This window comes from Athene cunicularia (genome assembly GCF_003259725.1).
Source record: "Athene cunicularia isolate RWA chromosome 4 unlocalized genomic scaffold, athCun1 chr4_part2, whole genome shotgun sequence".
In the NCBI taxonomy this organism is placed as follows: Eukaryota; Metazoa; Chordata; class Aves; order Strigiformes; family Strigidae; genus Athene; species Athene cunicularia.
Window position 1 is genome coordinate 19,414,838 of NW_020799099.1, and position 21,544 is coordinate 19,436,381.

General features: G+C 36.5%; 1 protein-coding gene across 4 annotated transcripts in view; it reads right to left on the bottom strand.

The window, feature by feature from the left end:
- Positions 1-21,034, bottom strand: part of RAP1GDS1 (Rap1 GTPase-GDP dissociation stimulator 1) — a 94,268-nt gene extending 73,234 nt beyond the window's left edge. For 3 of the 4 annotated variants that reach the window (XM_026847441.1, XM_026847442.1, XM_026847439.1), the window contains exon 1: positions 2,844-2,913. In XM_026847441.1, coding sequence (XP_026703242.1) covers positions 2,844-2,907 — 64 coding nt within the window. In that variant the 5' untranslated portion in view covers positions 2,908-2,913. Of the gene's footprint in view, positions 1-2,843; positions 2,914-20,920 lie in introns of those variants that run through there. The other variant, XM_026847440.1, reaches the window with a different exon arrangement.
- Between the last annotated feature and the right edge of the window lie 510 nt (positions 21,035-21,544).

Genomic DNA, 21,544 nt, shown 5'->3' on the forward strand with positions numbered 1-21,544 from the left:
CCCCCAGCCGATTTTCCTAGTTCTAGGGAAATACTGATAGATCATTAACTGCAGGGCTCCTGCTGCAACCTGTTTTTAACTTAGGTATATTTGCTCTACTTTTCTAGCATAGTAACTAATTTTAATGAGAGCGCCTATTTTTGTCAACAGTTCAGCTGCTTCATTCTTAAATGCTTTCTGAATCTTAGATATATACCATCTGGTCTTAAAGACTTGTTACTCTTTCATTTATCCATTTGATTCAGCATCTGTTCTTCTGACACCTCGATCTTTCATGGAACTCCATTTTTATTACCTGAAAATACTGACACACCATGACTCATTTCCACCTGAGCAGTAAACTACTTAATTATTTTTGGTAATTATCATGTCAGTCTATACATGCTAACTACTTCTTAATTTGTATTTAAAATCAGGATAGAAACCTAAACAAAGCAGCATCACCCAGCATTCAGTTCACTTGGAAGCTCTTGCCAATGCAAAATTTTCATTTTGCTGTAGAATTCTGGTTAATTTTAAGCAAAAGGAGTGGTGTGCTGGTGTTTTTTTCCTACTACTTCCAAACTCCCTCAATAACTTGTCTCTAAGTAGAATTACAAGGCTCAACCCTAAAGATAACCAGAAACACGAGTTCAGTTAAAATTATTTTTGTCTTGTTTTCTGGGTTTTTTTTTGCTTTGGAAGAAATTGGAAATCATTGAAAATAGTTTTGTGTTTTAGATTTACTGTATCACAGATAAACAACAGATACTAATACAAACACAATTACACTATTGCAAGGTACTGATCTGTAGCTGCTGTAATTGGTTTCTGCATGCTAATGATCCTTTCCCTATTACTTTAATCCTGAATTGCAAAGGCTAGACTGTAAGAATGACATTTCAGAAGATTTTGCAGAATGTTGGAAGTTTTTTGTCCCTTCTCTAGGAAAATGTGGTAAGGATTTAGGTATCTTTATATACACTGAAGATCTGGTGTTATCTTACTGCCTAAAGAAACTGATCAAAATTCAGTGAAATCAATGCAACAACTTTTACTGACTTACAGAAAGCCCTAAAGGTCTTGCTTAAAACAGGTTCTAAAGCAGGATGAAATAGATTTTTTTTCATAAAGGGTGGTGGTGGAGTCCCCATCTCTGGAGGGTTTTAAGAGTAGGGTCGACACAGCACTTAGGGACATGGTGTAGTTGGGAACTGTCAGTGTTAGGTTAATGGTTGGACTGGATGATCTTCAAGGTCTTTTCCAACCTAAACAATTCTGTGATTCTGTGATATTGTTTGATAAAGAGAATCTGTAGTGGATGAATTTCATTTTAAAATCAGCTAATGATAGAAAAAGTAATTATTACCAAAGAAAACATATTATTCCCAGTTTATGGAAGATCTTTTCTGGTACTCTATTACTAGCAGTAGTAGACAAAATCATATAAAAGATGGCTACCAATTTGTGAAGAATTACATTTAATTGACAGATAACTGCACATTTTATTTTCATATAGTTTATTTTCTCCAGGTGCCTGATCTTCACTGAACCACATTACAAAAACCCAGGAGACATGCAGAGCGTAATAGAAAATACTAACTGGGACTTCTGATAGACAGAAGCCTTTTAAATTCTTGCTGGGTCCTTAGTGAGCAAGAAACACACAACATCATTGGCAATCAGAACTGAATCCCCTTCAGTGGCTTTATTCAGTGCTCTGTTATAAAACTGATAATAAAGAAGGCAAGATGCCTGTTTTATCCTAAGTGGTGTGTTGTATCAAGATTAGTCAGATTTCAGAGAAAAATCGTTTGGGTGCTGAATGGAAGAAAAATGTCTTATTATCTCTACCCTAAGTAATACAACATTTTCTTCTGTGTCCTCTGGTTGAATTCTCACATGTTCATATGACTCTTTTTATAAATATATTAATTTCTTAAATTCATACATATTACAGTTTCTTCAGAGTCACCCTACTGAATAGATCTTACCCTTTTACCTTACTTTTTAGAAAGTTTTTTAAAGGCAATGTTTAAGTGATTTCTCTCTCCAGATTACTATTCAGGGTATTTCTGGAAAGCAACATCAGAATTTTGAATACAGAGGAAAAACAAAGTTCATTGCAGCAATCTTCCCCTATGGGGAAAAAGGTAAGGCAGGGCAGGGCCCCTGCTCTTTGTCCTTACAAACCAAAAGTGTCATCTGACGCTTCAGCTACTGCCAGCAATAACACACAAAGAAAAGCTGCAAGATAGTCAAAAGCCTAATTTTAGCACCTTGAGAGAGTTTGTGTAGTTCTCATCTGCCCACTTAGGTTATATGGAGTCTCTAAACCTCTTCCAAGGAAATCTGTATGGGTAATGTAGAGCAGAAGTAGCAATCTTCCTAACCTTCCTAACATATTTACAGGAAAAACGTACCAACTTAACTCCCTGGTGAAGAGATCACACCATCAACAGAAATAACAGCTCAGGCATATGTGTATGTCAAAACCAACACAATTATAAAATGTGTATCATAACCTAAACCTTCAAACAGTGAGTCCTGTTAAGGCTTGACTTTTTTAGATCCTGAGAATATAACTAATGCAGGAGACAAATATCTGTGTACATGGTGTATATGAATTTTTCTTACTCTGTGTAACTGGCTAACAAAAACACAAGGTTATTTAATAGATAAAATGTTCTCACATTGACAGATTGTGTCAAAACCTATGCTAATAGCCATGCTGTGTAGAAGCACTAAGGTCAGGGGCACTGCTGTCTCTAGACAAATGCACTGAACAGGTTTTTTAGAAAAGAGAAGGGAAACACACGATTCAGGATTTGAAAGCACGTTCTGCCAAGTGCACCATTGTGCACCTCTGTTTGATGGGTATGATGGGTGGTGGGCTTCCTTCCTTCTCCTGCCTCCCATCAGTCTCATCTGCAGCAATATAATATGTGACAGCTCATGTGAAGAATGCTTTGCTCAGGCTGCAGGTATACTTTCTTTCAGTACTGCTGGCCTCGCTATCAATCTCAGCTGAAGGACAAGAGAGTGGCCACCAAGAAGTAAGTAGGTTTCTTCCAGGATTTAAGCTACTACAGGCTGCATTGAACCAGCTTTATGAAAGAGTCAACCAGCTGGCCACTGTATGTAGCCACAGCACTCAGTTCACAAAAGACATCAGCCTCTTTCTGTTGTCAACCAGATTTTTACTTTTTAGACACAGCTATGAAAATGATTTGTTCGGTTTAGTGGCCTCCCACACCAGCTCCCAAGAACAGTTAAAATTATGCAATTCCCAAGTCAACAATTATGACAATATTATCACGTATTAGCTGGTATTTCTCCAAAAGCATTACTCTCAATAAGTTACAAATACTTGAGGACAGCAGGTTTCATTTCTCAATATACATTTTTTTAGCCCTCATGATTGAAAGAAAAACAACTTGAAAATATAAACTAGATATCACAAGAGTAAACAAAAGCAGCCCAAAGGCTTATCCTTTACAAAATTAATGATTTTTTAAGCCTATCTCAATTTTTTTTTTTTTTATGTTTTGCTAATAATTTTGTATTCTCAAGTTTCATCTTTTTTGTTTTTGTCCCCAGTTATTATTGTCATGGTTTCCTTAAATTGGTTAGATTTGAACAAATACTATTACTAATATAATCCCCCAAATAAGTAAATTGCATATCTGTGCAAAAGTTGCATGTATTCCATGTTATAAGATCTCCGTAATCCCTTTATTTTAGAGGTAGGTGTGTATATACTTACAAAAACATGTAGTATATACATATACTACTGCAAACAAAAAAATTGCTGGAGTGATATTAGGTTGCCTAGTCAAGTATTAAAAACATAGAATGTTCCAGAATTCAATCAACCCACATATATTTGACCTGTAAAATATTTGCTATACAATACAGTGCATGCCACGATGTACACACAATGGATACTGTTTTTTCCAGAGGACCCCTATCTCTTTCAGGACAAATGTTCTGCCACAGAACAGCTACTTAATGTCTTCTCTTATTCTCCTTGGCATCTGGTTTTAGTCTTATTTACCAGATAACTATTAAAAAATCCTGTTCTGAAGGATTACTTCCTTTCTCATTAGCAATTATAAAGTTAGTATCATTGCATTACATCATAGTGTTTCAAGGCTACTAATGTGCTTGTTTTCACAGGGTATTTATGGGGTAAGATTGAATCAATATACTATGTGAGTGAATGGGAGAACTGGAACATGAAAAATTTAAGGTCGAAAGTACTTATGTGGTAATTTGGTGTTTCCAACACGAGATACCTCCTGATTTTCAGGTTCTAGAGTTACTGAACACTTAGGATTCCTTTGGAGTCTTCAGATGTAGATATGAATTATCCTTAGCACTTCTATAAAGCAGACCACAACACATCATAACTCATGCTTTCTTGATACCTACCTTTGATAAGTGATTACCAGGAATACATTTGATTTAAAAACTTGCCTACCATATTTACCTACAGAAACTCTATGTCATGGGGGATGACATAAGGATCCAGTTCTTTGTGTGTGTGAACATTCAACTATTAACTGTCAGATCAATTCTTCTCTATACATGCCCACCCCTCCTTAATTTATGACATGGCTTCCAAGTATTGCAATGTAAGAGGTAGGATCCTTGAGGAAACAGGTCTCCACCACCAGATTATCCTAGATTACTGCCCACCCTATGCACAGAATGAAAAAAATTATGTGGGGAAAACCAACAGGGCCAAAATAATCTCTTAAATGACTACTGATACTTCAGACAATAGTCCAAATATGTTTCTTGATAATGCTAAAACAAAAACCCACCAAGCAAATTAAAATAGACAGCCTAAAGTAGACACTTGGCATACAATATAACTCTTCCTGAAGAGTCAGTAAGGACTGAAACAGGATCTTGTAAATAAAGAGGCAACCTTAATAACAACCAGTGATATAATTCCCTGCAATGTATATTGCATATAAATAGGCAACCATACAGAGCAGGAATATAGAAAAGAAAATCTTACGTGCGTATGCACACACGCACATGCAACTAGCAGGATTTGCATCTCTTTACTGTCTCTTTTTTTTCATTTGTGTTTGCTTTTTAATTATGATCTTTTGTCCTCCTCCTTTTCCCTTACTCTTCTGCCCTGCCAGATGCTTTCTGCCTGAAGCATTTTTAATTGAGCAAGCAAAAGACACTTTATCAAGTCAGGATAGCAAGAACAGAGAACAGGTGATAGAAAACAAGAAAATTCATATATGGAAATAGTACAGTCTAGAAACAGCACATTTAAAACTGTTACCTCTCTCAGCTTAATCCTTTTTTTAAAATTATCTTCACCTATGATACTGTATATAACCTCTTTTGACCATGCCTACTGTAAAAGTCTTGATTCTAATGTGATTCAAAAGTTAACTGACTACTGATGGCAAATGCTAATCTAGACATTACACAAACAATTAAGAGGAAAACACTTTCCTAAAATGTTTTTGATTTTTCCTTTAAATTATTTTCCTTACTATTTTAGAACAAACACTGATTTTATATATATAATATTAGAACAAATGCTGATTTTCTTTTCCTTGCATGATTTACTGGGGCTTCCAATTCTCTATACTTTTCCCAAGTTGAGTACAAAATACAGTTTGTGAAGCAACAAAAGAACACACATGAAATGCAGTGCCAGAGGTTAGCCTGAATGGACATTTGTAGGATGTTATAATGCAGGACAATGATTTAGATTTGAAGTACACATTCCTAATGAATATAATAAAGTTAATCTACTGTTAGTTTTTTCAATACATAAGTTAAAATTACTTTTTCCTCTTGCAATAATACTGGGCCTACATGAAAGGTATAAACTGGGGCTTTAATAAAATAAAATAAATAAATAAATATATGAAAATCAGGCAATACAAGGCTGGGGACACAAAGTTCCAGGACTGGCAACAGTACTGAAGAAGCTGAGAAAAACTCTCAGACTTCAGCAAGCTCTTGATCTGGTCTTTGGTCTACCTATACAAGTAAGCACATATAAATTATACAACGTAATTCCACAATACAGTATTTGTCATAACTTTACTGATGCTACCAGCTTGAGTTACTGAACAAATACAGGATCTGATTCTGTACAAAGCCCTCAGGCTCACCTTTCACCAGCAACAGGAGAATTTTGTCTGAGTAAAATACCCAGGCTCAAAATTAGTACTGCTAACTCTTAATTGTATGTCACATCAGTGTTCTTTGTGATGCCTCAGAGAAGTCAGAGGTTACAAAATACTAACCTGTAACACTGCGTGTTTCTAGCTATCATGAAAACCTTGTATATGCAAAGGAAGCACTTAAAAGGCACAGGGGAAAATGATGAGTCCACATTATGTTACAGCTTTTGCTTCTTTGTTTCTTACACTGTCTGATTTGAAGGACATCCTGTGATTTACCAGAGACAACGCAGATTCTCAGTTTTCAGATATTTCTTACTGACAATAAACTCATAATGATGGCAAAAAAGGAGGATTCACATAAATTCACATGGTTCTGTATGTTTACCAGAGTCCTTAAATGGAAATCTGTCATCGCATATTAGTGATTATTGATGTCAGAAATCAAGGTAATTTTAATACTTAGATAACTTTTGTTCTCTCTTATAAAAATACATTGTTTATTAAAAAGCCTGTTTCTAAATTCTGCTTTTATATACATTAATTGTATATATAAAAACACTTAAAAAAATATGCTTAAAAGTTGTAATATTTAAATTACCATACATCTCTTATCTCTTTTCTTACCCACCTTATAGAAATTACAACCTCTGAAGCTGTCAACATCTTTGCATTAGGGAAGGTATATGTGCAATTTTGTGTAGTAGGAAGAACTATCAAGCTTTCTGACACATCCTCTACAAGCGTTTCAAATATAGTAAGTTAAGAAACAAAATCTCAGCCCTTGTCCTGTTGAGTGTTAATAAAATTCCATCTGGTCACTTAGGAGCTGTGCCAACATTACCACACAAAGAGCCTTTGAGCCGTTTGAATGTTCAAGAGTCATTTGACAGCTTTTTTATTTACCTTTTTTTTTTTTTTTTTTAATATGCACCTAATAGTCTACAGATGGCTAGGTTCTAACAAGTTTATTTGCATGTAAACTTGAAACTAACCTTGAAAGTAAACTGCTGAGGTTTTGCTTTGGGCTGTTGCTTAGGTTTATGTATTTTTTTCTAACATTCAGGATTGTTCAGTCTACTGCTGCTCCAAGTTCCTTATTAGGCAAATACAAAGTGAAAGTGAAAACCTGGTTCTAAAACTGCAAACATGGTAAGAATCTGCTCAGCCTGCTCAGGGCCAACAGAATGGGAGTAAGTACAGAGAGTTAAAGTCACAGTAGACAGCAAGTTAAAGAACAGTTCCGTGACACAAATCTTCACAGGGGAAACACATCTCAAGAACTGCTCTGAGCAATAAGAGAGATTTCAACAACAGATGGGTACTATGCTCAGTATTTATTAAGTACTTATCTTTAATGCCAAAATCAGTTATAGATTTATTCTCTAGTGACTCTGATAAAATATGTGTATTTAATAGAGAAAAATAAACTCCACAATGTCATTTATATTCAAATTTGCCTTAGAAAACCAAAACTGGTTTGACAAAACTCATCCCCAAATAAAAAAAAAAAACCTTCTGAGCGACCTCATCTAGCTAGCCCAGTTTGACACAGGAGGCTGTATTAGGTGATCTCTGATGTCCCTAATGACTTCATTTTCCATGTGATCCTATGAGTCTGATAAGGTTGTATACATTAAACTCATAGCACTGAATTGCTTGGCCTGCTCTATAGCCTTCAATGCAAAACAGCTACTGAAATAATCATAATGATAGGCCGAATTATCAGGGATGTTTCAAGACTGGCAGAGGTAATCTAGGTGATCCACTTCTGTACTATACTGAGTCAAGAGACAGGTAAAACAATACTGAATGCTCCACCAGACTCTCAGGAAGAGGACCAGTTGTCTGGGATATGAGAAATACAGTGAGACAAAAATGCTATTTCAGTTATAGAAAGTGGTTTAGTAACACTCCCTCCTCATTCCTATCTCTCAGCACCTTTTAACTGAATCAAATATAAATTAATCCAAATAATTTACAAATTTTATATCTTAAATCTCTGTAGGATAAGTACTCAGAAGACAGATAAGGGCCTGATTCTGTCACTACTTATCTGTGAATAACTTATTCATTCTTACTGGAGTATTTTTGTAAGTAGACTTCCAGATGTGCATAAACACTTGGATGTCCTAACATGTAATGAGAGGGAATAAAACTGTAAAAATATATTTTGTTGTTTGCAATTTGTATTTTGTAATTGTTTTAATTAATTTGTGAGAAATGCAACAAAGTAGAGTTTTGGAAAGTATTTTAATAGAAAGATCTTTGCTTTAATATTCTCTTTCAATTCTTGGCTGTGAGCTTAATTAAAACTAGCTACTCCAATCTTCAAAGCCATAACATATATGATTAGGACCCTAAAAGCAATCTACTATAGAAAATAAAAGAGGCCTGAGCAGTGGAAAAATAGTAACTAATCTAGGAAAAACTGTGAAGCTTTAAGGAAAGGCTATAAAAGACCTAATAACAGAACATAATGATGTTTCCATATGTTCTATAATTACTCATTTAGTGTTACTTTTTAAAGGTAACTTGGCAGACTAAATGAAGTTGTCATTGAAAATTAACGATTTATGTAATCTGCTTTTGTACTGCTGGTCTGAAATCTTAGATTTTTATCAGTTAATGACTTTTCTTTCTTTGGTTTGCTACTGTCTTTTTGCATGTGATTATGGGAGAAAAATTGTTGTACCTGCCTGCAAACGCATACCATTCTAGAAGGAATTCTGCATCTTCAGCATCTTTCTGAACGGTAAGCCCTTTAAAAACTCAAAATATAGAGACTTGAATTTTCCAGACCTTTTCCAAGCTAAGAAATAATTTTGTTTGCTGAATCTTCAAGCAGCTTGTTTTAAATTCAAGGTTGATCAGAGTACTCTTAGCAACTCATTTTCTCGTCTTTCAGATATTAACTTGAGTTTCTCTGTGGCAGTTACTACTATGGTGTCCTGTGCTGATATAGTTCCCTTGGCATGTTAGCTCTGTTGAGAAACCTCTGATGTCTGAACACAGAATGTAACACTAGACACTGAAAGACTGAGGGCTCACACAAAGCATTTCAACAAAATCTCCTCAAGGAGAGTAAATATTTACCCTGATATAAATATAAAAGAATACATCTATCACTGGTAAAATAAAGCTTAAAACCAAATTTTAAAAAGTCATAAATGAAATTAGCTTATCTGTTCCTAATTAAAAAGACATGACAGTCTGTTATGCAGCAACACTCCTCCAAGTTCCATTTTCCTTCTCGACAAGAAGATACATATCCTAAACCAGCTCATCTACTACACTTGTTCTTCCAGTTATCTTTTTATGGAAGCATGCAGTTTTCCTCCAGTTTTCTATCCCAGCAGAAGGTTGAGAGTTGTAGTCTCGACATCTTGCCAGATTGGGAGGCTTCACAGTGATGTCTCAGAGGGCACATAATATTCCTTAGATTTGAAGTCTTAATGGTGGTTTACACTGTTTTCCAGAGAACTTTCAAAATTTACTTTTAACTTTATTTAATTTTCCTCAAAATTACAAAAAAACCCACCAAACCAACTACTTTTAGCTACAAGCTACATGATAAATACATCATCACACATCAATGTTTTCAGCCTGGAAATATACTGTTTGCATCTGATGAGTGTGTGGAAACAAGTTCATAATGGAAGTGACCTGCCATTTGTGCTATTTGGTTTCAGTGAAAGTTTGAAATAAGTTGCACATCTAATAAGTGACTCTAAACACATCACATATTAAGTTTACTTAGAAATGTCTTACACTTAAAAATTCATATGGCGGTAAGTACTTGTTTGCCTGTATTCTACTAAAGTTACTCTTGGCAAAACATTTTTGTCCTAAGGAAAGAAGGGAGGGAAAGACTATTACATAAGAATGTGCTGTTTCTCCTGAAAACACAACTGTTAAAACCTGTAATTCAAAAACTTCCTTCAACCACAGAAGGGCTGATAGAAGCGTGAGTCACCTCATGCTTTGGAGAAAAAGGCTTTTAATATTCTCTAATATCAATGAAGGACACAAAAGAAATTAAGACAGTCCTGGAAAGCACTGCTTCTTGGCTTGTCAGATTGTCTTATCTTACTGGTCCTTCAATTTAGTAGTTTATGACAAATTACTAAGGTGGCCCCAAATCAACAATAAGCATTTTATAGGCAGATTGTGGTGCCTGCATATTGTAAATTGAAAACTGTGTTGCCAGTATCATTCATCTATAAGCTTTTAAGGCCAAAATGTACTCTGGAGTTCTTTATAAAAGGTATCATATACTGTCTTAAACCTGGTGTTGCTAAGATTAGTAGACATCTGTGGTTAATGCCTCTAGTGATAAATATTTATCTATTAATGCAGTTATTTGTTCTCACTTAAGAATGCATAGGATGTAAAGCATCAATAAAAACACTGCAGTGAGAGGATCAGCTCCGATGCTCTCTAAAGGAAAAAGATTCAACTGAATTTTCATGTAAGACTGACATAAAACTGCAAGATCAGATGGCAAAATTAAAATGGTGCACAAAATGCTTAATATAACCCTATTTTAAAGAAAGATTTCCACAAAATGCACTAGTATTCTGCATGACTGCTGCAGTTATAAATGATCATTAACCTCTGCACAGCATTTACAAGCTTTATTTAGTAAAAATTATACAACAGTGACAGTGCAGTAAACACGTTACTGATGTTCTGAGACAGCACATTACAGTATGTATGCACAGACGGGTAAATCATAATCCAAATGATATAGGCCTCATGTATTATTTCAAATCAGTATGATGAACATTTGAATGAATGAGAAGATGCAATATGTATCCACTGAAAATATGGTTTTGGAGAGATAAAATCTGACAGTGCAAATCAGAGGAAAAAAATCTCCAAAAGAAAAGGCTACTTCATATATCTTAAATCTCATGACTCTTAATTAAATTATTAATCCCCCATTCTTCAATCAGCTGTGTTTGGATAACATTCCCAAACCAAGCAAAAAGCTCCCAATACACATGTATTTGCAGGAAGCTCAATAAAAAAGGCAAGCAAATTTTTTTTTTTCCAAAAGTAATGTATTTTTAAAAGACAAAAGATTTCTGCAAAATGCCACTTGTTACATTAAATTGCAAGTCATTTGTTTCCCCCACAAGCAGGATCTGAGTCTGTTGCAAAGTGGAGGAGTGCTTTGCTTTCACTGCTTAATAACCATCTCTCAGACTAAGTAAAGAGTCATATTGACAAAAACTGAAAGGAGTCAGGCTCTGCATACAATCTGCAGGTCTCAAGAATGAAGGGCAGAGCTAATAGCTGACGGGGAGAAAAACAAGTCCTTGGGAAGTGTTTCACAAAGGATGCATGGTTCTGTGACAACTGGACACAGTCGCAAATGTTATGGCCTCCAAATCAAGAATATCCACTGTACTCTCAAATACATTTATCCCTCTGATGACCAAGCAGATCTTGACTGACCCTTAAGTCACAGGGGAGAAAAAACCTACCAGGTTTATACACAGAGATGACTCTAGGAAGCCTACCTCCCCTGGTCCCATTTGCCTGTCACCAAATTATGGAGAAATTTAACCTTTATTCCTTTGAAGTTCCACATGCATTCAGCTTAAGCCCAAATACACAAGTCTCCTAGTCCTCTTGGGCAGCTTAATAACCAAATTCACATATTAGACTTACTGGGATCTCTGAGGAAGTGACTCTTCTTGGCCCTTCTTTGAATATGCTCCATACACATAGGCAACATAGGAATTCTTGAGAAAGGCACTAGCGTGTAACATACAGTAGATGGCAAAAACATAAAAATGCCTTTTGCATGTTAGCCTAAACATGAAAATAAACCAAAGGCTACCCTCTACCTGAAAGGTTCTAAATACAACATCCCAGAAACATACTCAAATCAGATTTTTATATTTTTCATGTGAGGACTGAAATACCTTCTCCCTCTTCTATTGAAATATATTTTATATCAAGCAGTCATTGCATAAAACAAATGAGTCACAGGAAAAAGTGCTTAAACACCTCCACCTTTTAAAAAACATGCCTTGACTAATAGGCTATGAACGCATACCACTCTTAGGCCTGGTTTTCTGGTCTGTTTGAGGGCACAGCTTCAATTTCAGGCAGAGAAAAAACTTGGACTATTCTCTTTTCTGGGTAAAATTGTGCCTATCCCAAGGAAGGTGAAGGTAGTAACCCAGTTGCACCTCTTCCTCCATTCACATTTGAAAAGGAGGAGGAATGAAGGTTCAGACTTTCACAGGAAAAGTGCAGGCACCCATCTCGAAGAAATAATCCCAGGCCCTGGGCCTAATGCAGAAATTTTGCTGATTAGAAAATAGTATGCATATTAATTATGGGTGACTTCCTGCTGAGCTCTTTAGCTGATCCTACTCTGAACTCTGCAGGCATGGTTTATTTAGAGACAAAACTCCTAGCTCAGGTTTCTGAATGCCAGCACCTAAAATCCAGAGCATATGTGTAAAGTAGTCTGTCTCCAACCATGTGTCTACAAATAAACTTCCACTGTAGCAAATCAGTAAGTATTTCAGGATATTAATTTTAGTCATTTTATGCCACTTTCAATCACCGTTTCAGAGAATTTATCACTGTTAACTGCAGTTGTGTTTACACTGGTCTATAATGTCAGTAAACTAGTCAACACAGACAGACTCTTAGAAGGACTGAGCTACTGATCGACTGACAGTCCTTTTGCCGTTAGGGCTGAAAGATGCAGTGATATTTCAGAAGGCAGAGATGCAGAGAAAAGAAGTCAAAACCCAGCATGATTTTCTGAGACGTGATTTCCTGACCAGCTCCTGCATGTAACAAGGATGCTGCAGCCTTTAGCACAACTGAGTGCACTGAGCAGTTATTTATGGACTGCTTTGACAGTCAAGAGACACTAAGAATCTTTGCAACATTATGTCGATAGTCTGAAAAACTCCAACTATGTGCCCTAGCCCATCCTTCTCTAGCCATCTTGCACAAACATTGAGGAACAGCACAGTCCTCTCTATAGTGTAGGTTTATGGGGTGTGTGCCAAGGAAATTCCTTTTGGTCAGCATATATAACTCCCACAGATACCAGCCACAAAGGGACCACAGTTGAGGAATAAATCTTTCCTATTAAGTTTTCCAATTATGTTTTTCTGAAACTTTATTTTCTCAATTATAATTGGTCTCTTGAAAGCGAAAGGAAGGGAAAGTAGAGAAAAGAATAGTTCAGAAGTTGTCCCACATTACAGGGGTAAAGTTTAGAGACAAATTTCATGGAGTAAATGTGTGGATTATGCACAAGCCAAATGATGCTGTCAATTTTAACTGCTGTTGTTATGCTGAGATTTTAATGAAATGAAGAAAAGACTAGGATGCTTCTGTATCAGCAAGCATAGATCAGTGCAGGTTTGTTGCTGGCCATATTCCATTCACTTCCAGAAAGTGCATGTAAGAATAAAAATTTTCAAAATCATTATCAAGTTTAATATTCTTCCTCTCCATTTTATTAACACACAAAAACCTCATATGGAATGTTATTGAGGTAATATTAATTAATACGGTCAGCAATTGATCCTTAAAGCAATATTGGTCAGGAAAACTGCTAATGTTTCAACTACAAGCACAAAGCACAAGATAAAAAGAAGTCTTTCTCCTCCCTTATGTCCCACTGAAATAGGCAGCTAGGCACAAGTAGTAGTTTGGTAACTGTTGGTAATTTCAAATGCCCTATAAATCCAGCAGATGACAGGACATGCATAGCTCCTTCTATATCTCATCTAGATGTCAGGCTTAGACTAAGCACTCCCCTATTCTATGTCAGCACTTTCCATGTGTAATCAGAGCTGGACTCCTCTAAGGAAAAGATTACAGGAAGGCCCAGAGGGAGAACACTGACAGACTCTACTAGCACTGAAGAATCTAAAAAATCCCAGGAAATACATGTCTGTGCATTGCCACCCTTTTATACTCAAGTTTGTCTTTCCTGTGAGTAGGATCCACTGTGATAAGCCCTTGAAAAACAGTACAGTTATGTCCCACTAAAGAAGTATTAAATGCCTCTGTCAAAAGGAATTATTCACAGATCTAGTTGAGAAGTTTTGATGACCCTATTTCAGGTCTACACCATAAGTGCTCTAGAGGGACAAAAATAGTGGCAGATGCTACCAAATAACTGTGCTAGTGGAGACTCATCTCTCTTGGAAAAGCTTCCTTTTGCTCCAGGATGATAAAAAATTATTACTGAAGCTGAAAAAAAATAATTTATACAAGTAAAAGTACAGTGTCTTGGGATAAATGAACCTAATTTGGGTAGGGGCTTTTACCTCTATAGTTAAGTCAGATACGGGCCATGACAGATTGTGGTTATGACTCAACTGGGGGACTCGGCAGAGCATCTAAGTGTTCTGGCTCATCATACTCTGTGTGAGAGAAGGTTCAGCATATGCACTGTCCCTTGCTTAGCTGGAAAAGAAACTGGACATGTAGACAAGGTGGGACCTATGGCATGTTCAGTAGGGGTCTCATGAGAATGACTGGGAGATCCAGACTGAATGGTTTCCTGTTAATTGCTCCTGCAAGTCAATCTCAGTGCATTTCTCATCAGCTAAGTAAGTAACGTAGCACAGAAAAAGCTGAAATCCCATTTAGGCTACACCTGAGAATCCATATTTAATCATCAGTGTGATTCTGCAGATTGAAGTGTGTTGGTGTGTACAAATTAAGGTTTGCCATCCTCTATTCAATTCCATTAAATGATTGCCAGTAACTCATGTTTACCTGCAACTGCAAATGCTAATCTAACAAACAGTCCTAGACATTTGTTCCAGTATACAGACTTTTTAAATTTCTAGAGTCACAGATATGAAGTGTTTATCATTGCTTTACTTACTATCAAGTAGTCAAATGTGAATCTACACAGCCCTACATGGACCAGTTAAACTGCAGATTTTGAATATGCAGTTTGTGTTTGAAACCATTATAGCCTGAAGGTAGATATGCATTTGTAATCTTTTGCAGAAAACATTAAATTTGGGGGAACACCTGGCATACCAAATAGCAATCCAGAGGCACCTTTCAGAAACTTGGGGACTGTATCAACAGAAGTCTCAGGAAGTTCAACAAGGATAAGCACCAAGTTGTGCAGGTAAGGCAGAATAACCCCAAGCATCAATGCAGGCTGGGAACAAACTGTTAAAAAGTCCTGGGGGTTACAGTGGATGCCAAGTAAAACATGAGGCAGCAGCGTGCTCTCAAGGTAAATAAAGCAAACTGTATATTGGTTATATTAGGAGTGTGGCCAGCAGATCAAGGCTCTGCTTGATGCCTGGCAAGGATTTGTGTGTCCCAAAATTCTGTCTAGTTCTGTGTGTCCCAGATCAAGAAGGGTACTGAAAAACTGGAGTCTATGCCCGTGCTACCAACACGAACACGCTCCTGCACTATATGGCATGTAAAGGGAAGTTGAGGGCTTCTTTAGTCTGGCAAAGGGAGGCCTGCAGCTCCCTGAAGGGATGTTACAAAGACTATATAGGCTGCAAGTAGTGTCTAGACAAAGTCATAGCTGACCTTGTTCTAGTGCTGGCAACACTCCTGCTTCAAAATCCTTCCAAATGACAATCATGTATTTCTATGATTCTGTGAATCTGTTCAAATTTCAGCTCAAAACACCTCTACTGTTTCTACCACAGGACTTACTACAGTGCCTACAAATAGGACATGCTTATTACAGGTACGCCGAAGTCTTGCTGTGCAACAGAAATGTAACTGCTTGGTCCTACTAAAAATTAGCAAAACACGGATTGGAAAAATCCCGATCTGCTATTCGTGCTATCTAACTCTTATGTAACAAATCTTTTCCCTTTCTTTCCAAACAGGTAAGTACCCTTTTGTTCTACAAACATGTAGCAGTTTCGGGCTCAGGAAGAAAGATCCTCAAACACAGAGGACTCCTTTGTATGTATAAAATTATTTCCTTTCTCTTGCTAACATAATGTTAATTTTTATTGTTGCATTAATGTCTTGTATTTACTCAACAGTATATGTATTTTAGGTACTGCTTGAACTACACATGTAAGAAGACACACTGTGCCTGTAAAATATCATGAAGACTAAGTCTTACTATTGGTAAAAAGCAACATGTCAAGTATGATGCAAAATTATCTTCCTTTGGTAAGTCTTTTGTATTATTCCAGAGGTATCTGAGCACAACTTTGAAGACCAGATAAGGTGGACTCACTTTCACCTGTGGTCTTCAGTTGTAAAAGCAAACAAAGAGCTTGAATGAGGCTTGCTTTTTGCAGCAATATTTTAATACTGAGGAAAAATTATTTCTCTCTCTGAAAATAAAAAAAGGATTAAAAATGTAAATTCTGGTTTAAAAATCTCAAAATTTTGAGATGACAAGTATACGTGACACAAACAGAACATAAGTACCACAGAGGAAATGCAGTGTCACACTAGAAACCCACATTTTAGGAGCAAATGTTTTCACATATATCAAACCAATATCTTTTTTGCACAGTGTGCCTTTCATTTGTTAAGCTACATGTTTACTTTCATGTTTCATAGTTCAAGGTAAAAAAATCTAGTTTTCACTTATTTCCTATTTCCTTATCTGGGCCAATAGCAGCCTTCTGCGATATATTAACTTTAAATCCTGAATGAGAATGGGAGTAGAGCAGAAGATACCTTTTTACAGTCTGCTGTCTTGGTCTTGTCACTTTTTAAAAGAACTAGGTTAGGGGAGGGGAGGGCTAAATCTGAGTTTGGTTTTATTTCCCAGCTTCACTTTTCATGTAGTTAAACATAATGCTATCTCTTCTCTCTCACTTAGAAGACTGTTTAGATGAATAATGTTTATAGATCCCTCTGAAGAGGTTTTTGGGTTTTTTTTTAATGATAGAGTTCAGTGCTCCTATCTTTTCAGTAACTGTCTGTCATCCATGTCCAGCACATCTACCTTTTCTCTCTAATGCATGAGAAGTCAGATTTCCTCATCTGTGTCTAACATCATGATACACTGAATTGACTAGTCTTTTGAGAATACAGCTCCCAGTTCCCTTGTGCTGTAAATTCTCCAGTGTATCAAACATCTGCAGCTTTTTCTGCCTTCCACAGCTGTGAGTCACTGCAGCCTCAAAACTGTATGCAGACCTTAAAACCATTAATTCTACTAAACCATGATAAGTATTTAAAAATGAGACTTCTTTGAGTGATCTCAAATATGAAAGCACCATGGGCATCATTTTATTACCCATCACTTTATTACCTATTATCCTATGGTCATTTATGCCCAGGCAGAATATAAAAGCTACAATTTGGGCCCAATTACCATCTTAAATCAAATTTTCAGTCACTTTAAGCATAATACAGGGCAATGGGGAACTGAGGCCATAATCTGACTACACAGAGGCTTCAGCAGCAAAGCTGGTTTCAACAGATTACCTTTTCTAAATGCTCTGCAACCAGGTCACTTAAAGCACTGCAATACAGCGTCAATTTAAAACTACAACACACACTTAAACCTGTCATTTGATAGAGCTTGTGGTATTCAGTTTAAAGGAGTCATATCTCAGCACTAAATTAAGTTTTACTTCCATTAAATTAATGCCTCTCTAAGCTCTGTGTTGAGCATGCAGATCTTTCATGTCAAAGCAACCAGATTTTCTTGTCAGATGGTTTTACATTACTTTTAGATTAGATGAAGCAGCAGAAACCTCTAGAATTAAAAGATTCAAATGATATGCTGAATTCTGGAGATAAATTAGTTTCACAAAGACAGAACAGAATAGTATGCCCATGTAAACAAGCAGAATTTGGTTTCTAAACTTGCACTGACCCTCTGAAGGTGTTAGACAACAACACCAAGGTCCCACACATCCTACATGATCAAAGCCTAAGAAGTGCAGAATCTTCTACTGTTATACTAATACAATAACCATAGTGGCCATCAAAACATCTGGTCTGATTGTTCTTTGATAGGCCAACAATTAACTTTTAAACCAAAAATATTTTCATTCCAAATTATGACCAAAATCAGATTAGGCCTGTTTTGTTGCAATGGCTGCTTTTGCAAGAAGCACATGAGTCTGGGGAAGAGGAAGGGAAAAAAAATAAAATCAGTAGCTTGCAAGAATTCCTGAATTTTCAAGGTTGATATCTAATCCTTGATCTCAAAGTTACATCTCTGTCTGTCCAAACAGAGTCTAACCTTAATCTGCAAGTAGGCTCCTCAGCATATTTCTGATTGTAAGAATTACATTTCTGGTAATGTGAAAAAAATTAATAGGCTCTTCTCTTTCTTTTTTAAGACATAAAAAGGGTCAAACAGAAAAGCCTGTGTTTCAAAAAACCTCACAAAGATTAAGTCATTTTGTAAAATGTGCCTATTAAGCTGATTTCAAAAAATTCAGCAAGTTTTTTATGTACAGGCAAAAATGCTGTTTTGTTGATGACCATTTCTGATTTTAGAAAAGAAATCAAGTTTAGTTTAAATAGTTGCTAAGTCTGCTGGCTTTCAAGGAACACCTTGCTGTTGTGATTACTGAAGTACAGAAAGCTGTTCTGAATTGGAAGAGCTACGTAGACTAAAACCAATCCAGTAGTCCACAGCTGTTGCTTTTTATCAGAAGGACCATTTAATATCAATTTAAAGAAAAAGTAAAAAGGGCCACCCCTTGCTAACATGAAGTGATGTATTATTTAGGGCATTTCTCTCTACAGCCATCTGTTTCAAACTGGTACATGAACTGAACTCAAATTTTATGTTCACAAGAAAACTCTTCCAGTCTCTTCTAGAGTCTGTATAAGAAGTCTTAAATTCTACCTTGTTCTCAACAGCCAAAAAAGAAGTGATGCCTTCACCTGCCTCGTAAAGGGAGAAGTTATGGCCTTCATAAAGATAAACAAGCACTTCAGATAATTTCTGTGATGAAGATTCAGTCTCAAGATGTGTACTGAATTGCTTTTTGTTTCTCTACCATTCTTGCCTTTGGAACATTAAGTGTCCACACTCTAATATATGTGTCATTAGAAGCATAATGTGTAGCAGTCTTGCAAAGAGGGATTCCTAACATTTTCTGGGAATATCAGAAAGCATCAAAAGCCATCATCTAACGGCTACAAAGTGAGTTTCTGAAACAGATTCCTGAAAACATAATTCTTCTTTTTCCCTATGCTGCTACAAGATAGAACAAAGGCCACTATGTATATTAATAGCTTATGATAGCTTACTATTGCTTTTACAGGAGGATGTTCTAATATCATGATCCATGTTAAACTAGTTTCTTCTTTTATCTAACAAATTATATAAACTATATAATTCCATCCATTTTTAAGAAAAATCAAGTTCACCAAATCATCTTCTTTATCATAGGATATGGCTCTTTATTTGGCAAGTTCCTTCAGATGCTATGTGTTAATATAGCATCATGCCTATAAATAAAAGACATTTAAACAGTGCTTCTGATGGTCAAAATCAGTCCATTGCCTATAATTTTTCCCCAACTGTATAAACTGGAGAGCCAATATTACTACATCTTGAAAGGATGAGGTGATGCATGCCATTCTACATGGTTTCACCAAAACAGGAGAGTTTAAGCTCTACTACAGCTGAGTCAGAAAAGCAGGATCCCAATGACTTCAGTGTGGGCTTTGTGTGGGTACAAGAATGCTGCATAAATAGCATTTACATGAATAAGGCCCAATTTTGTACAATTTCATTCCTACAAGAAACATTCTTTCATATATTCTCACTTATTGTAGAAGTACATGAGGCAAAACAGAATCATGATTTTAAACTGGTTGCAAATAACTGATATTTAACTGAAGAGAAGGGGAAAAAAAAAAATCACTCAAGTTCTTGAAATTAGAAAGTGGCGCAACAGTTCTTCAATTCTTTCCCCAACAAAGATAATGGAAAGGGTAAATGAGAGAAGAAACTGTCAGATATTTAATTAATAAAGACAGAACCATAGATGAGAGAGTGGGAGATGGGAAGAAAGACAGAAAAGAACAGATAACTGAAGGAGGTAGCGAGAAAGAAGACGTTATAGAAAACTGGGCAATGAAATAAAGAAGCGTGAAGGAATAGGATGGCTGTGGAAGACAGTACAAAGAATAAGAAAGGATTCTTAAAATAAAAAAAGACTTGAAGAAAGTAAGTACATAGTAATGTCAGATAGAGATGTGGTTTTTGCCTGGAAAGTCCACACTATCTTGGGCACTGCTGCAGCAAAATGTATTGATTAGTATCTTTGATTGGATTGAAGCACTATCTTGCTGTAAATGGGTCATGGAATTTTTATTGTCAAGGTTTAAAAAACCCCGAAACAAAACCCTGAACCTGCTTGGCTCCAGAAATCCCTTATGTACACGTTCTATCTCTTTCCCTCAATCACCAACACTTCCCTGCTTTTCCCCTAATTCCATATAGCAGGAGCCAGCACGTCTATATATTCTCCCCAAGCTTCATGGAGAACCAAGTAAGAAAAGGGACTCCCCAACAGGTTTTGCAGGATGAGAAGAAATGTATTTGTGTAAAGCATATTAATGGATTTCAAAATTAATTTAATCATACCAGATATTTTTACAATTAATGTGTTCAGACCAGTGTTTTGTTGTGGTTGGCCTTTTTTTCCCCCCCCATAGAACAACATCCTGATCCTAAAATTAGTTCAGCACATAAGCATGGAGAAGAAGGAGGAAAAATAATGGCTACTAGTTACTTAGGGGAAAGCGGAAAAAAAGAAAGAGAAAAGTAAGTGTGGGAATACCTCTTAACTGTTCATTACTGCTGCCACTCCTCTTGATGGTCATATTCACTTACTGCATTTCCTCATAAATTGCTCACTGAAGTTCAGGAAGGGTGTCTTAGGTATTTGTACAACAGGGTCCTAACATTACCAGCAATCCAGTGACTTCCAGTGTGCACATTGGAAGGTTGCTGAAGGAAGAGGTCACAAATAGGACGATGCTATTACCAAGTACACTGGACTCAGACGACTGACTTCAGTCAGTTCCTCCAGAGGCCTCCAGAGGGGTAAGTTAAACATTCTGTGGACAGGGAAGATTTAGATAAGAAAGATGTGTACGCTGCTGCTTTGGTTTTAAAACCCTTTTCTCTTCCCATGCTTTGTTCTTGCTGTCAAGATAAAACAGCATTTTGATTTAAGGAAATCATTCCAAAGCCTTCACGTAGCACAAGTAGTTATTTGGCAGTACTGAACTCAAGTTATGCCTTCAGGGTACCGAGTGCTGTCAACTAGGAGCACGATGGGATTTCTCCACAGAGAAGGGATAGGAGAATGAACATAGTACGGCTAGAGAAGGGCAGAGGTGTGCTACTGGCCCTGTAAAAAGTGGCATGTACTTGTAAGGTTGCATTTAAGGCTAGAAAT